Here is a 17,321-nt window from a genome sequence, read left to right as displayed (position 1 = left end):
ACTTCTGAAGCCCCTCTTTGTATTTCTGGGCCTAAGCCTACCCAGTGAGCTACAGAATCACTGGAAGGACTGATGTTGAAGCTGAAACTCTTAATACTTTGGCCACCTGATATGAAGAGCTGACTCATTTGAAAAGACCCTGATGCTGGGAAAGATTGAGGGCAGGAGGAGAAGGGAATGACAGAACATGAGATGGTTAGATGGCATCACTGACTCAAGGGACACGAGTTTGAGTAAACTCTGGGAATTGGTGATGGACAGGGAGCCCTGGCTTGCTGCAGTCCTTGGGGTCGCAAAGAGTCGGACACGACTGAGTGACTAAACTGAACTGAACTGTGGTCACCCTGCCCTGAACTCAGAAGCCCTGGAGGGACCATTTTGTGTGTGTGTATTTTTACAGGCCATGGGGAAAATGGATGAAAACCAGTTTGTGGCCGTGACAAGCACAAATGCTGCCAAGATTTTCAATCTGTATCCTCGCAAGGGAAGAATATCCGTGGGCTCTGACAGTGACCTGGTGATCTGGGATCCAGATGCTGTCAAGATCGTCTCTGCCAAGAACCACCAGTCGGTACGGCCTGAGTGGGTGGGCATGGAGCAGAGTGGGGAACATGGGTGGGGAACAGGGACAGGAGAGATGTGAGTTTGTGGTGAGCCAGGGTAATCGGGCGAGGATGTGTTGCAATAACCAATCATCCTGAATTCCCAGGGATATAAAACCTCAGCAGTTTATTTCTCACTTCTGCTTTGCAAAATGAGTGGGCAGAGAAGAGGGCTCTGCCCATTACAGTCACTCAGGGCAGGGGCCTGTTAAAGGCACCCTCTCTACCTGCGCTATATGACCTCTGAGCCCGGGGGCTGGGACGTGGCCCTGAAAGCTTTCCCAGGACGTCACTTCCTCTCCCCCAGCACTGGCCAAAGCCAGGCCTATGGGCATATCTCACTCCAGGAGGGCCAGCAGTGCAACGATACCTGGTGCCCAGAAGGAGAAAGCACAAGAAAAAATCAGTCAACAGCTCTGATAACTTCCTCATGAGGAATTTCATGTGAAAGATAGTAGTTAAAGCCTAGTACCCTTTTGGCTCAGTGGATAAGACTCCTCTTGCAATGCAGAAGATGTGGGTTTGATCCCTGGGTCGGGAAGACTCCCCTGGAGAAGGAAATGGCAACCCACTCCAGTATTCTTGCCTGGAGAATCCCATGGACAGAGGAGCCTGGTGGGCTACAGTCCATGGAGTCACAAGAGACAGATGTGACATACCACGACCACCTGACAGATCGGGGCATAAAAATGTTTGTTAGGAAAATGTGTTTTCAAGCACTTATGTTTTTGGCACTGTGTTTTTAATTTGTTGAATTTTTGTAACACTCTTGTCCAGGTGGCGCTCTTATTATCCCCACTTTTTAGATAAGGAAGGAGAGATGCAGAGAGATTAAATAATGCAGCAAGTAAATGTGAAGCTAGGGTTCAAACTCAGATAATTTGACTCCAAACCGATATCCTTAACCACTTTGCAACACTGCCTTGCTCTTACTGAATAAATGAGGAAGGTAGGGGAAAAGCCCATTTTGGGTGGTAGTGGCCATTGCTTAAACATTGTGTCAAATCACATTATTGAATTTTGAGCTAGCAGAGACATAAGGGTTGTATAACCCATCCACCCAGTACAAGACAGCATATACACCATTGCTGCCAGTTACTCACCTTGTCTTTGAACACTGCCAGTGACAAAAATTTTCTTCCATGTGAGGACCCTACAAAAGATGGGATGCTTCTCTTCACCAGGAAGCCCACTCTTAGCAAGCATCTGTCTCCCGAGGTCTCTGCCCACTGAAAGGTTGCAGACAGTTTGTAAGCTGTTCCCAGCTTACCTGTTGAATCAGTTCCTAGGGATGCTAAAGGCGGGATCCCAAGCCCAGGAGAACTGTGTTTCTCTTTCTCTCCCCACTGTACCCATAACCAAGGCTTCGCCCCTCACCCCTGTCTCTAGGCTGCAGAGTACAACATCTTTGAAGGCATGGAGCTGCGTGGGGCTCCTCTGGTGGTCATCTGCCAGGGCAAGATCATGCTGGAAGATGGCAACCTGCACGTGACCCAGGGGGCTGGCCGCTTCATCCCCTGCAGCCCCTTCTCGGACTATGTCTACAAGCGCATTAAAGCCCGGAGGAAGGTGAGAAGCAGGTGGAGCCCAGAGGTGGGGGAAAAGGGCTCTGTGACCCATTCAGCACACGTGTAGGAACCACTAGATGGGGAGGGGTCTGTGTGCTCTGCTGCTGGTAAGTCGCGTCAGTCGTGTCCGACTCTGTGGGACCCCAAAGACGGCAGCCCACCAGGCTTCCCGTCCGTGGGATTCTCCAGGCAAGAACACTGGAATGGGTTGCCATTTCCTTCTCCAATGTATGAAAGTGAAAAGTGAAAGTGAAGTCGCTCAGTCATGTCCGACTCTTAGCAACCCCATGGACTGCAGCCTACCAGGCCCTGCCATCCATGGGATTTTCCTGGCAAGAGTACTGGAGTGGGGTGCCATCACCTTCTCCGCTGTGTGCTCTAGATCCTCCCAAAGAGATTCACAGCAAAGGTCTCTTCCCAAAGGACAATTGCACAGATTTAATGGCCTGAAATCCATTTTATAAAAGGGGGTTTCAAAAACTTTCTTAGCTAAAGAAAGCTTTTTTCCAACAATTTCTCATCTTTAGAGTGCTTTTTCTCAAAGTAGTGTTGAAATATTTTAATAATTCAAAATAATTCTGTATATATTTTTAAGAAATAATTTACTCTTTAAGGCTTACAACAAGAACCAGCAGACCACGCCCACCGCTCCGTGTCTTGTATCCCATCTTGTATCTACCTGGTTCGAACCATCCATCGGGGCAAATGTTTATAACTCTTTTAGCAAGTTCTGTAGTTCAAATAAAATCTTACTTATGCCCCTGATTTCACAGATAAATAGTAGGTGGACACACACACAATAAGTAGGCAGATACATTCACGTGTACATGTTTATGTATATGTCTACCTGCCCCCCTACCTCCCTACACATTACAGACAGGGTAGCTCTGGCTGATGGAGGGATGAGGCTCAGAACTCTGTTCGGCTCCCTCTCCTATCCCTGCACCATCCTCTAGGTCTCCTCCCTGTAGGGAAGCCTTAGGGCTCTGGGATTGTGAAATTTGAGCCCTAGTCCTGACGACCTTGCCTTATAAAAGGGATAAAGTCATCTGTGCACACAGTTTGGTTTGGGGGCGGGGGGAAGATGGTGTGGGGGGAGGAGGCAGGGGGTGCACTTTGTCAATCAGTGTGGGCCAGGCTGGACCCAAACTCACTTCCATGCCTGGACCCATGCAGGGGTCTTCAACTACCTGCAGAGCACATGGCCTGGGAAACTGGCTCTGAGAGGGAGGTTGGGTGTTGCTTTTGGTTCACAGCTTGTGACAGTGTGAACAAAGCAGGACAGGACAGGGATGCCAGAATGCAGTTATAACCAAGGCCTCAGCTGGACCGGTCTTGAAAGGGATCTGGGCCTTATAATCACTCTCTCTGCTTCCTCACCCTCCCACCCCAGCCCCAGGCAGAGGGTGAGGCTTTGGGCCAAGTGGCTCTCTTCATTTGAGGGCAGTTCTTGGGTGCGAGTCCAGTGAGACCTTCCTGTTGCCAGCACCCCCAGCAGCTGGCAGAACGTGGGGTGGGGCCTGGGGATAGGAAGTGAGTGCCTTCGTGATATCATTAGAGAGAAGCTCCCAGAAACTCGGTATGTCAGTGTCCCGCCTGACTCCTAGACGCCAGTGAGTACAGTAAGTGGTCATCTAGCCTTGTGTGGACGTTTGCAGCACCAGGGGCCTCCCCATCTCATGGGGCATCTGGCCAGCCTTGTCTATGAGAACCAATTTCTTTTTTTCCTGTTTTTGTTTTTACATGTAATGTTTTATTGGAAGGTGAACTGATAATCCAACCAGTTATAAAAGCAAAAGCAGAAGATTCTAGAATTATGATGGAGATATAAGCAAATATTGAAATAAATTAATCAGAATTCTGAGGATCCAGCTACTTTTGTGCAGATAGCCCAGTATGATCTTAGTTGTCCAGTTATTGAGCTCAGATTTGGGGAGTTCCTTCTAGTTTCAGACCCAGAGTTACTGAGGCAGTCACTGAGTAGAAGCCACAGAGAATCCATTTTGTCCAGAGCCCCACGGATGGCAGCAGCCTTATCCGTAGCCTCCATAGGAGCCTGCTGGGCTCAAGTCTGCCTCCCTGAAGCTCACTTCTGCTCCAGGCACCTGCAGAAAATGAGCTGAACCCACCTCTGAGCATCTCTGTGTTCCCAAAGTCATCTGCCCTTCATTCTAAATATCCCTGCAGCCTTCCGCTATTCATTAATGATAGTGCTCTAAGTCCCCTTCCCATCCTTCTCTATGAGTGGTCGTTTTGAAGGTAGGTAACATGGAGTAGAATTCTACAGTCCATTTCTGGCCTAACAGAAAAGAGAAAGACACTCAGAAATCCTATATGTCAGCTTTGTATCTCCATGAATGTGACTTTGCCTCTGGACCCCAAGAAATGTTGATGAAAATCAGTTATTGGTCGAGGTTTTGAAGGAGTCCAGATGTAGTCATCCTCTTACCTGAATCCTGAGTGTCTGCAGATTTGATGAGCTTTGTCTCTGCACCTGTGCCTGAGTCACTGCTGGAGGAGAGGGGCGGCTCTGTGTGACTTCCTGGGAGTCTTACAATGGGCCGTCCTGTGCTGTCAGGCTCTCTGGTGGCCTGTCCTCGTTGCCTCGCCTCTGGCCAATGATAAGAAATAGGTGAAGGTTGCATGCTGGCTGTTATGCTGCCTTGGGTGGTCTTGCAGTGTTTGCATAATAGACTGTGAGTGCCTTTGAGGGAGGCACTCTGTTTCCTGTGAAACCATGAGCCCTCGTCACACCATGCCTGGCACAGAGCCTGCAGTTGGGTGGTGTTGCTGGTGGGCTCCACGGTCCCAGGGCAAGCGCACAGCCACAGCCAGAGGCCAGTGGGTCAGACCCCGTAAGCTGCTGCTTCTGATCTGTGCTGAGGAGCATGAGGATGAAGCCCCCACGGGGACACATCCCTGCCAGCAAGGACCTCGTCTCAAACTGCTACCCTTCCCACCCAGTCTGCTCTGCCACCCAGGTGGTTCTTCTATTCATTAATGTTCGCACTGTCGGTTTCCTCTGCTGAGAACTCTGCCATCGGTCCGCCACTCTGCCTCCCCAGCCTCCTCCCTTTAAGGTCCCACACAAGCACCTTTGAACCTTTAGCTAGAACCTTTAGCTAGAAGCGGCCTTCACCCGCCACCTCCATGGTCTCTATCACAACACCCACTTTGTTTTATACTGCTTCTCTTTTCCTTAAAATAACCTTTTAATTTTTCCCGTTTCACTGAGATATCATTGACATGCAGCACAAACATAAGTTTGAGGTGTACAGCATAATGATTTGACTTACGTGGAATGATTCACACAATAAGTTTAGTGAACACCATCATCTCATAGATACAAAGGAATAGAAAAAACATTTTCCTCTCTTAGGATTTACATTCTTAACAACTTTCATTTTTAATGGACAGCAGTGTTAAATACCTTTATCATGTTGTACACTGCATCCCTAGTATTGAAAAATAATATGATTATTTTCTAGCTCTCACTACACACATTTGATTCACTGCCTCATCTGTGCTACCTGGTACAGACCCTTGGCTGTTGAGAGACTAAAGGGTGCCTTCTCTCTCTGCTGCAGATGGCGGACCTGCACGCTGTGCCAAGGGGCATGTACGATGGGCCGGTGTTCGACCTGACCACTACGCCCAAGGCGAGCACCCCCGCCGGCTCCACCCGGGGCTCTCCCACGCGGCCCAACCCGCCGGTGAGGAACCTGCATCAGTCTGGATTTAGCCTGTCAGGTGAGTCGGGACAAGCTGATGGTTTGCTGAGCCAAAGAGAAGTCCTGGCGGGAAAGGAAGCCAAGGTTCAGCTAGATGGAACATCAGGATTGAAAGATGACCAGTTCTGCTTAGAGATCACACCTGCTGGGGGCGGGGCGAGGGCGGGGCGAGGGCGGGGCCGGACGGCATGGTTTCCTAATGAACTGCGTATGACTTTCTGCCTTAGATTGGGTGAGCTCCGCAGTATATTTTCTTTCCATTGCCCAGGTTAATAGATAATTTTTATGCTCAAATTGCAATAGCTTCTTCCAGCCTAGGATTTTATTTATCTTCTCCCTTTCCTTGTCATAATAATAATGCTAGCCACAGCTACGAACATTTACCATGGCTTAGCTATATCATGAATCTTTAAGAACTCTCTGATGTTCTTAGAAAATGTTCAACTGCTCCATAACCATAGTGCAGATAACCAGTAAGTGTAGATTTGCATCTCTCTGATGAAAACTTTGAAGTGAGGTAAGTGAGATAATAAGAAGAGAAAGACACATGTAAAGGGACAATAATTGTGTGGGGAAGAAGTGCGAGAAATGGGAAAACAGGGAGGAAAAGATAAAAGGGGGCAGAGGGGAGGAAGAGGGAGGAAAAATGCTAAAACTTGAGGCGACAGTATCAGAGATCACATATGCTAGTTGCCTGAAATTTTTCTGTGTTTTTGCCATGTTTCATTGCTCCCTGACTACTGTCATGCCTAAGCTTTTTTTTTTTTTTTTTTTTTGTGGCTACTTTCTGAAAAGGAGTGCATATTTCATTTTAGCTGTATCCCCAGGTCAGACCATCACCACTCCAAGAACAGGCAAGTTGCCTGATCTCGCACAGCCTCAGTCACCTCTTCTGTAAAATGGGGTAATAATAGTACCCCCTTCCAGGATCGTGATGAGGACTGAATGAGATGATCTGAGAAGCACTTCAGAGTTGCTTATCACAGTGCCACATGAGCAGCTGTTTTTCATATCACTTCCGTTGTTCTTTTTATTGTCATTGTTATGATGCAGAGGGTCTGATGAAATCCAATAAGAATCTGGCTTCTCCTGCAAAGGGTTGTTTTCAGGAGAATGGGTACGGAAAGTCTGGACTACCTGACAGACTGAAATGGAAGTTTCTTGGGAGATGAGGAGGGCATTTACTATCTTATGCTCTTCAAATTAATCCATTTTCTCTCTTGTCCACACCCCCACCTCCCTTTATTCCCTGGGAATTTCTTGTCACCTGCAGGCACCCAAGTGGATGAGGGGGTCCGCTCGGCCAGCAAGCGCATCGTAGCGCCCCCTGGAGGGCGTTCTAACATCACATCCCTGAGTTAAGCGACCCCTCCCCCAAAGAGAGGGGCAGAAGCAAGAAGAGATTCTTTTGAAGCCAAAATGGTACACCAATATTTAAGAAGGAAAGCGAATCCAAACAGTTTCGATCTAAAGAATCAATAAGCCTCAAGCCTTATGTTTCTCCAATGTTAACGCTCGCTTGCCTAGCTTTACGAATATTGCTTTGATTTCTGTTGATGCATAGCCTGGATTTGTTTGACGCCCCTCCCCCCATTTACATGCATGCAATTGGGCCGCTAAGGCAAAGCGTCTGCTATATAGTGTTGAGAGCGTGTGTAGTGCTGCATCTTACGACAAGGGGACAGACAAGTGGGGACGGCAGGAAAATGAACAAAAGGGACGCCGGTTATTTGGGGTGAGTGGGTGGTGGGAACCCAGAGCAAGGCGGAGGGCTCAGAGGGGCTGGGGTAGGGTGTGGACGGGGGAGGCGGGTGGGTGAGCATAGGGGGTCTTGTGTATTGTGTTGATGAAGTATGTTAATTTCCACGAAAGATGGCCGCTCGGGGCAGCTGGTACTCCACCACGGGCCCCTGGGGTCCACAGACCAGGAAGGCGATCTTCGGGTTCGGGACTCTGTCATGTCCTCTCCTAGTAGATTTTAGCCCTTGGAACATTTTATTAAAACACCAAAACCCAACCATTGCTTCCACCTTTTTGGTCATGCCAGTGTTTGGTCGGGCCTCTTTCTCAGTGTTGCTTTCAAATTCTTCTCTTTCCTGGGTTGGGAACTAGGAGGAGAGAGAAGCAATGACCTTTCTCTTCCTCTTGCCCTCCCTGCCTCTTTGGTGCTCTTAAAAGGCAGCAGCTGGGAGGACAGCGCCGGCCGGGGCGGGGAGGGCTGCCGCACTTAAATAACACCTCCCTCTAAACACCTGGCGATCACCTCTCAAGCTCATTAAATGGAGACAAGCAAGAGGCTTCTCAAGTTAGGCCTGGAGCTGAGGTGGACTTCTCTTGCCAGGGGTGAGTGATTCTCTTGCTCTCCTAAGATCCAGGCACATCTTTTATTGAATATGATTTTTTTTGGTTATTGTTGGAAGTTTGTTTTCTTAGGTGTTCCCTAGCTTTTATTACTAACAGAGAATCTCGGCTCATAAGGGAGGCAGCAGAGTTGTGAGAAAGGCAGTCTGAAGCAAAAGGATCACGTTCTCTTGCCGCGGTTGTTTGTCAATTCTGAACCATCTCTTGCCATTTCCCTTAGCATACCCTGTGGGGGAACTTTTTGTTTCAGTACCAGAGTCTCCCAGTGAGTTTCCACGTGACATGACACGTAAAAGAAATTCGCCTAGTGTTAGCATTTGCCTTGTCGGTCAGACCTGAATGTCCAATTCCCTATCGTTCCACTTATGAAAATTCAGTTTTGGAGCAAGTTCCGTGATCCCACTGAGGTCCATATTGCAGGGAAAACATATTCAACCCGGTATCAGACTTCGGTGCTTAGGGGCTCCAGCTGGTAGGTCCTGAAACCCTGTGAACTAAGTACTTTCAAGGAAAGAGCAAACACCTTTCAAGTGCTTAGGAGAAGCCATTATCTCTGCAGGTTTTAGTAAGTTGAAGACCAGAGAAGAGGGGGTACATGGCTAAAAAGGAGTTTGGAAATAGCCAAGGAAGAGGATTTCCCTAGCAATGTACTTTTCTGTTCTAATCATGAAAAAGATTATTTCCTTTCATAAAAGGAGTCTTGCTGTTTTTAAGGCTTTTTTCATGGTGCCTTTATCTTAAGAGAAATTTAAGCGAAGGGGAGGTTGCAGCTCTAGATTTATATACTCAGAGATTTGGGGGCCTTTGGTAGAACTCAGAATGACAGTTTTGCAGGCAGAGGGAGCTAGTCAGATCAGAAGCTTTCATATATACCTCATTGGCTGGGCTGTGCTTTAAGGTACATTGCAGTACCAGCCACAACCACCAGATGGAGGAAAAGACACATAAATGACTAGTCCAGGCATCCTCTTGTGTGCAGTCTGCTGCTCTTATCTAATCCCTGAGTCCTGTTCAGCCTCCCCACGACCTCTATGTGCTTTGAAAAATAAATCTTTCATGGCCAAATTGGCTGCGTTTAGCACTTCTGAATGAAACACTGAGCCAAAACTTTATATTCTGCACAATTTTTTTTTTTTTTTTTTTTTTTTTTGCTGAAGGAACAACCCCTATATGCATTCATGATGGGCAACTTAACTGAGGAAGTCTCCCTGTCTTCACTTACTATTAGTAACTTTCCAAGCACAGAAATTTCTGAGAATTCCAAGAAAACTCCCAGTATATTGTTGACATTGAGTTCTGGTTCTTTGTTACTTAAGGTAAAATTTGTATTCGAATATGCCCTGATCCATGAGACCCATCAAAGAGCTCTGTCCAAAGGGTTTAGGAAGAGAACATGATGGTGAGCCACAGCCCTCTCAGGATTCGCTGGCATCTCATCTGAGGGTGGGAGGGTATACTGGGTCTTCCGTCTCCTCCAAGCTTTCTTTGGCTGTCTCATCTCTTGGCCTGGCCCCTCTCTAAGAGGGGATGGCAGTTATCTGGTCTTCTCTCTGGGATGGCCGCCATCTTTAGTAACTGAGAAGGTATTAGATAAATCAGCTACCCCCCCTAGAGATATTTCCTCTAAGTTTTCTAAAGAGAGCAGGGCTGTAGTTATCCCAAACGTGCATTTCTTCAAAGTCCAGTCATCCTCTGGCCTTTTCCTTTGTGACTCCATACAAAGAGTCATGTTCTGCCCCAAAGGCGTCCATTCCAAGCCTGGACTTGGGCTCCCCCGTGAGAAATCTTCCCAACAGCTTCTTGGCCCAAGCTTCCCAGACCTCCTCCCCTGGAACCTCCAGCTCGAGTCCCCGTGTACACGTGGGCTGTCCCAGGCAGCCAGCATCCCTTGTAAGTTCCCTCTTTGGAAATGGTGTGTGGGTGTTCAGTTCTGTGTCTGGTGACTATGAACAGACAGTGACTCTCCCTGTGACCTGTGGTAGCTGTGAAGCAGCTCTGGAACGCCTAGAGCTGTTTGCTTTGAACCGTGAAGAAAACTGTGTTTTGAGTTTAGCTGAGATTAAGGGAAAAAAAAAAAAGTTCATCAAGTGACTGTTAATGTAAACCTGGTTATTAAAATAACTCTGAAACCACAGCCGTCGTTGTCCAGCCTTCTTCCTTCTGTGTCGTTCCTGTCCACCTGAAGTGTGACAACTGCTTAAGAGAACAGAAGCAGTTAGTAAGAGGGACATGTAATCCTTACCCTGAGAAAATCTGAAGTTTCTCTTTTCAGTTGCACATGAATTTTTGTTCTGGCCACAGAGGTAAATGACTATTATTGAAATGTTGGGGAATAACTAAAATTTTTAATGGGTCATCAAATTCAGCAATAATATAAAGGCATTGTCAACTGGGATAAGCCTAGTTGAGTTCAAAACAGATCCTGAAAGGTTTGTTTTATTCTGTTTTGTTTTTTTGCCATTCCCTTAAAGCATTTCCTCTACTTCTAAAAGCCTGGACTTTGAGAAAAACTAAGCATGTGCCAAAGTATATTCTTTAGCAGACTGTTCCTAAGGAATCTTATGTGTATACTATAATAATTGGAGACATTTAAAGCATATGTTGTCAAGTTAAAGGCTCAGAAATTTTATATATTTCAAAAGTTACTGAACTCATGGTTCTGAACCCTTCTGTATCACATTGTATTCCACCAGACCTGTTACACTAAACCCTTTTTTGGGGGAACAGTCCTGGATCCAATTAGAACTTGTGTAAGACATTTTTAATTGCAAATCTTAGATGCCTATTAAGAAAACTTTTTGGAAAAGATTTTTTAAAGTCTAGTATAACTGAAAACTTCAGGGATAGATTTGGGTAGACTGAAGCATAGCTGCATCTAGAACATTCTTTCTCTCCATCTCTTAGCTCTGTTTGCCTTTAGGAAGTGCTTCATTCTTAGGAAAGCTCATTCCACTTGGGAGCAAAACTGGCCATCAGCACCTCCAAGTTTGCACTTTACTTGATTAGCGATTTCTGGGGTGCAGGAGTGGGGTGGAGAGGCTCCTTGGATAGTTCCTGGCCAAGGAGGCTGATTTTGATTGGTCCGGCTTGGTCACATACTCCATTGTAGTTGGCATGGTGTGCGAGATCCTGGGATTGGCCACATCTGGTAACACACGGTCTCCGGAGCCACCCGAACCACATGGACTCTCAGTAACTCGAAGAAAATCAGTTTGTGATTTCAGAAGAGGGGGGCATGGAGTCTAGGAAAGAAAGGAGGTAGCCGCGGTACCATTCTCAAGCTGCGGGGCACAGTACCTGTGTGTAGACTGGGGTAGGTGGGGCAGGGGATCAGGGAATGGTAGTTCCTGGTGAATTTTGTGTGTGATGAACACCCCACCTTGGTTTGGCAGAGCAGTGTCTTCAGGACGAGCTCAGAGTGATGATAACTTTTAACACAGAAGCTCAGAAACCACATCAGAAGTTCCTCTGTGCATATAAGGGGTTATTAAGTGTGACGTGCAAGGCTTCATGGTTAACAAGCTTTTGCCCACAATCCTGTTTTGCGGGTTGAACTCAAGACGGGTGAAACACCTCTCCCTGCTCATGATCGTGGCAGAATAGAGCTCTCCTTAGGATTAGCCTAGGTGTCAAGAGCAGAGTTAGTGCTTAAAATGAGCTCAGCCTGCAGGGTTCTAAAGGGGATGAAGTAGGTTTTTTTTTTTTTTTTTTAAAGTTAGTGCAGTTCACACATTGACTTTCACACCTCTGCATGCTGGAGCTATTAGGGCTGAGTCACATCAGCCAGGTGGGGAATGAGAACCCTGACTAGGAAAAACAAGGTCCCTCTGGCTTGAAAGAACTTTCTGGTATCAACTTTACTACCATCAGGTTCTCACAGTCAGTTCAGTCACTCAGTCGTGTCCAACTCTTTGCAACCCCATGAATCACAGCACGTCAGGCCTCCCTGTCCATCACCAACTCCCAGAGTTCACTTCAAACTCATGTGCATTGAGTCAGTGATGCCATCCAGCCATCTCATCCTCTGTCGTCCCCTTCTCCTCCTGCCCCCAATCCCTCCCAGCATCAGGGTCTTTTCCAGTGAGTCAGCTCTTCGCATGAGGTGGCCAAAGTATTGGAGTTTCAGCTTCAGCATTAGTCCTTCCAATGAACACCCAGGACTGATCTCCTTTAGAATGGACTGGTTGGAGGAGGAAGGAAATGAGCAGGAAATGGAATGAAGGGGCCACAGCAGCCTGCAGAAATGAGGTCGCGTCCTTAGGACAGGCATTCCTCAGAATGGAAAGAACTCTAGATCCTGCCCTGTGCTCAGCAGACACCGAGAAGGTGACAGGATGCTTCCCAAGACCTGGACAACAAAGCCCACAAGACTTAACAAGATCCTGTCCCAGGAGCCAGCTAGCCTGTGGCTGCTAGGCTGTTGTAAGTCAGAGAGATGACTGGAAGACCCCTTGATCCTCCCCGAGGCAGAAGTTGCTTCTAGCTGCAAGAGTTCAGAGCTGTTGGTTACCTTCCCATCCTGGGTTCTGGGCTTGGAACATCCACCTGCTGCTTGGAAATGAGCATAGGACAGGACAAAGATATTGATGGGTAGGAAGACATAGTGCTGAAAAAATAGGTGCATGAACTGTCCACAGCCTTAAGATCATAGTGAAAGGCAAAATCCAGAGTCCTGGGCTGTGCTTCCTTAGGTAACTGCAGGAGGGGTCAGGTTCTCAGTTTCTACACACGTGGATCAGCTGGATTGTGCTGCATCTCATAGTTGTAGGACATCATCTCTAACATTCCATGGTTCTGAAACACCATCTCTAATACCTCCTTGTCTCTGGTGAAGGACATTCCTCACAGCAGGAATGGAAATGAAACAGGTGACTTTGGGAACCCACAACCCTACCCCTCAGGGAAACAATTACACACACACAGCTGACAAAGAAAGGGCAGTGGCTTCCAGTGTACAGAAGACATTTTAATACATAGAGGCACACTAACGGTACGTATGCTACAGCTCAACAGAAGCACAGGTTTCCCAGCCAAGGTTACCCATTCACAACAGCACAGTTTGTAAACTGGGTTTGGATTTTTAACAATGTTAAATATCAGACACACTGAGATTGTAAGAAATGGTGATCACAGGCAGAGTCTCTAGGAAACAGGGATTTGTGTCGACAGAATGCAGGGACAACTGGATACTAAAACAATTCACTCTTTCATGCCTTTTCATTGAGCCCTTGAAGAATTATAAGCCTTAGCATTACTGCGTTAGCGAAAAGCAGCACCACTGGCCCCTGCTAGCTGTGTCACTCGCTCTTTCTCCCTAGTTTATTTATTCATCCATCCGGGCTAGAAAAGCTATGATGATATAAAGTCTAGTTGTTTCTGGTTAAAACTTAACTATCAGAAGCAGACTAATTGCCAGTTAATTAAATTACCCTCATTAACAGAGCAGTGTTCTGTGTTCTTTGACATTGATTTCTGCCCTAGCAGTGCCCTCAGGTAAGACCAGTGCTGCCCTTGGGGAATGAGCCATTAGCAAAGCATTTCCCTCCGTGGGGTTCAGGTCAAGGACAGGGTCACAGAGCCGCCCCACCCACCCACTTGTGGTCCCTGTGCTTGCGCTGGGGTGGGTGGGCCCCTCTGCAGTGCCAGTGTGTTAGAACAGGACTTGCAAACCTGCTCAGACTTTTCAGACGTTCCACACAGGTAAGGGAGCTGTGAGGGAAAATACGATGCCAGAAATGCCAGACAAAAGGATTTAAGAGTCACCCTATTTTTTGTAATTTAAAAAAAAAAATTCTTAGCCCTGAGCCTTGGGTGTCATAAACCTAGATATGTTTCACCCAGTAGGGTAGTCAGTTTTAGCCCAGGTTATGGATGAAACCCAAGGATCTGATTTCAACAACTGTCAGTCATGGTAAGGACTTAGGAATCCTTTTGTATTTGGGGAAACTTTTGTCCTAGCACTCAGAATATCCAGTGGAGTCTCTTGGGATCAGTTTTCTACACTGATAGATGCAGTGCATTTTATTTTCTAACTTTAACTGCCTTGTGGCTCCTTAGCCTGGTGAGGACTGGAGGTCTTACCTTAACCTCTCTCAGGCTGTGCCCTCTAGTCATTGGATCCAAGGTTCCTGAAAGCCCACAAAGGTGCTGCAGGCACAGAAGAAGGTCACTGGAAGTAAAAACTAGATATTCACCTGACAGAATACCTAGTTGTATTGAGTTCCTATCCCAATATTAACTGAGTAGACATGAAATGGCACAAATTATTAACTCTCATCCCAGTGGAGACCCTGCTAATCCCATTGCCCTTGGGTGAATCTTTCCCAAAGTCTCTCCATTGGGATGATAACAGACAAGGTCAGAGAAAGAGGGGGAACCAGGTGACTGGAGAGATGAGTCCACGCATATCAGGGCTTGAGTCCAGACAAATGAAAGATGGAAGTTGATAAACATGCACGTGGCCCCTGACACTCCTGGTGACCAATGAGAAGCAGAATCTGGTCACCTCCTTACAGATTTGGTCAACCCCCTCCTTGGGAAGCTGAGCCGTAATTTCTATATGGGAGAAAAACTAGCACAGACAGATGATGTGGGGGAAATGTAGAGAAAAGGAATCGAACAGAACATAGGATCTGGCTTTTAATTCTTAACAGAAATGTGGTTACTCTTAGAGCAGAGGTTTTCAAGGCCAGAAGTTCTGGGCCTATTAGCTCAGTGCAGAGAAAACCATCATTGTTGAGTTTACAGTTCAGCACTGCTTTTCTTCTCACGCTGAGTTGCCCAGAGTGACCTCCCTTCTGGAAGTCCTATGTAGCAGTGTCTGCTACTTCTGCTTGTTTCCACCTATCTGGTCTCCCCTGTTGACCACTTACTGCCACCTTGATGCGCCCCATTCGCTCCATAAGGAAGGACAAGGTTCTGATGATCTGAATGGCTTAAGAGTTACAACAGTCCCCCACCAGCCCTGTTTACTATTCACCCAGCAGCATCTGGGAGTTGCCAAAAAACAGTTCTTCTGCAAAGATCTTCTGTGTATCTGGAGAGTAGAGTTACATCTTAACTTAGGCGAGTTAAACTTTGTATTTGGCAGATAAAGAAAATATTGCAGATAGGCGATTTGGCCTGCCATTCTTTGCAGTAAGCACAAGCAGGTATTGCTGTTCCCTTAGTCAGTTTCCATGATCTTAGACCTCTCAGATATGTGGGCATTCCACAGTTTGAAGTGTGAGTCTAGTCTACCAAGCCATGAATAATCTGTTCAATATTTTAGTGCATCTGGTATTAGCTTAAAATGAGACCCAAAAAAGTGAATCAAAGATGACTCGTTTCATTAGTGAAGAGCCTGAATGATATTGGGCTTCTCTAAGAAAACATACTCACCGAATGTTGCTACTGCTGCTGCTGCTAAGTCGCTTCAGTCGTGTCCGACTCTGTGCGACCCTAGAGACGGCAGCCCACCAGCCTCCCCCGTCCCTGGGATTCTCCAGGCAAGAACACTGGAGTGGGTTGCCATTTCCTTCTCCAATGCATGAAAGTGAAAAGTGAAAGTGAAGTCGCTCAGTCGTGTCTGACTCTTCACGACCCCATGGACTGCAGCCCACCAGGCTCCTCCGTCCATGGGATTTGCCGGGCAAGAGTACTGGAGTGGCTTGCCATTGCCTTCTCCGTACCGTATGTTAATGTATATTAAAGGGATTTGTCCAAGGGTAAATTTTACTATCTTCCAAATTCACCTCACATTCTAACTTAGACTATAACTCCCGTGTAAGATACAACATCAGTGTACTATAAGTTGGACGTGTTTTCAATGTGACAATGTTCCTTTCTAATCCTGTCTGGACCCAGGTCTCTGATAGTCTTAAGAGGTAGCAGTTCTCAAGGAACATGCTTCTAGAAGAAGGCCAGTGGTGTGCTAAATATTTCAGAACTGGCTTGCTGGGAGGGGGAAAAAAGCCCTATTTGTAGCATCTGCCAGTTTCCATGGTGTAAATATTTCCACCATCACCAATTTCAACTTCTCAATGTCACATCACTGAACAGGGCATTGGGGCGTTTATGCCTAGCAGCTCTTACTAGCTGATACAAGCTGGCATACTGTTCAAGTCCAGCACACCACTGGAGGGCCCTCATCAGTATGTGTTACTTTTTACCTGGTCCCACTCATTTCTTCCTGAATGCTTTCCTTACTCCTATTCAGTTGGGTTTGAGGATTCTGGCTTCCTTATGAAGTTTTCTAGCTCTCAATGGCTTCACTCCATCAGCCACCAATGTCCATTTGTCACAGTGTAATTAGGAGTGGAAAAATAAATCTACATCCAAATATTCCTTTTAAAGTAAAAATAGAGGCTATTAAGAGTAACAGGATGGTGGCAGTAGAAAGGCAGCGTCGAGCTCATCTAGTATTAACTTCTCGTTTTAGATGAACAAACTGAAGCAGAGAAAGGGATTCAGTGACTTACTCAAGGCCACACAGTTATCTGTGAAACTAGTTCCCAGGAACCCAGGGACTCCTCCCTGTGCTGTGCTGCCTCCTTCCCAAGGCATTCATTCACATTTTCTAAGGTGTGTGAGGTGTGGAGAAGTGAGAATTATTGTCAGCTCTTCCTGACGTGGAAATGTCCCAAGAAGATGATGAGGACTTCACAGGTTGCTATTCTGACCATCCTCTCCTTCTGGGTCTTTGGTTTGTTCCAAGGCTTGATTTGCTTGTCTTTTATTAAAGTCCCTTTTGACTCTTAAAAGGAAAATATAAAGTAGGTTTATTCATTGAAGTGAGAAATAAAAGATTTAAACTTTTGAAATGATAGCATGAAGCTGAACAATTTATAAAGAAGCATGAATCGGGTAATCTTCTTAAAAATATCATTGATTTTAAATGTTGAAGTTCCCATTCTTCTGCTTGTCCCATCAACAGATGGGTGTTGATGGGACAGGCAGAATTAGCTCATGCTAAGCTAATTTACCTATTATAATTTTTGAAATCTCTTACAAGAAAAAAAGATTTATGAAATTTCTAGATTTTCTATTATGGGTATGCATCATTTTTTAATTAGAATAAA

The 17,321-nt window shown here is 46.4% G+C and overlaps 2 protein-coding genes across 4 annotated transcripts in view; one reads left to right on the top strand and one right to left on the bottom strand.

The window, feature by feature from the left end:
* The window catches only part of DPYSL3 (dihydropyrimidinase like 3), a 117,329-nt gene extending 106,933 nt beyond the window's left edge, over positions 1-10,396 (top strand). For all 3 annotated transcript variants that reach the window (XM_086412205.1, XM_086412206.1, XM_086412208.1), the window contains 4 exons: positions 401-571; positions 1,992-2,171; positions 5,758-5,920; positions 7,175-10,396. In XM_086412205.1, coding sequence (XP_086268331.1) covers positions 401-571; positions 1,992-2,171; positions 5,758-5,920; positions 7,175-7,263 — 603 coding nt within the window. In that variant the 3' untranslated portion in view covers positions 7,264-10,396. The remainder of the gene's footprint in view (positions 1-400; positions 572-1,991; positions 2,172-5,757; positions 5,921-7,174) is intronic.
* Positions 9,898-17,321, bottom strand: part of STK32A (serine/threonine kinase 32A) — a 137,553-nt gene continuing 130,129 nt past the window's right edge. Inside the window, exon 13 of the mRNA XM_086412236.1 lies at positions 9,898-16,996. Coding sequence (XP_086268362.1) covers positions 16,903-16,996 — 94 coding nt within the window. The 3' untranslated portion in view covers positions 9,898-16,902. The remainder of the gene's footprint in view (positions 16,997-17,321) is intronic.

This window comes from Bos grunniens, chromosome 7 (assembly GCF_055505025.1).
Source record: "Bos grunniens cultivar Pamir isolate PY7600 chromosome 7, Bosgru_T2T1.0, whole genome shotgun sequence".
NCBI lineage: Eukaryota > Metazoa > Chordata > Mammalia > Artiodactyla > Bovidae > Bos > Bos grunniens.
Note: the sequence above shows the minus strand (reverse complement) of the source record. Positions and strands in the feature narration are given on the sequence as shown.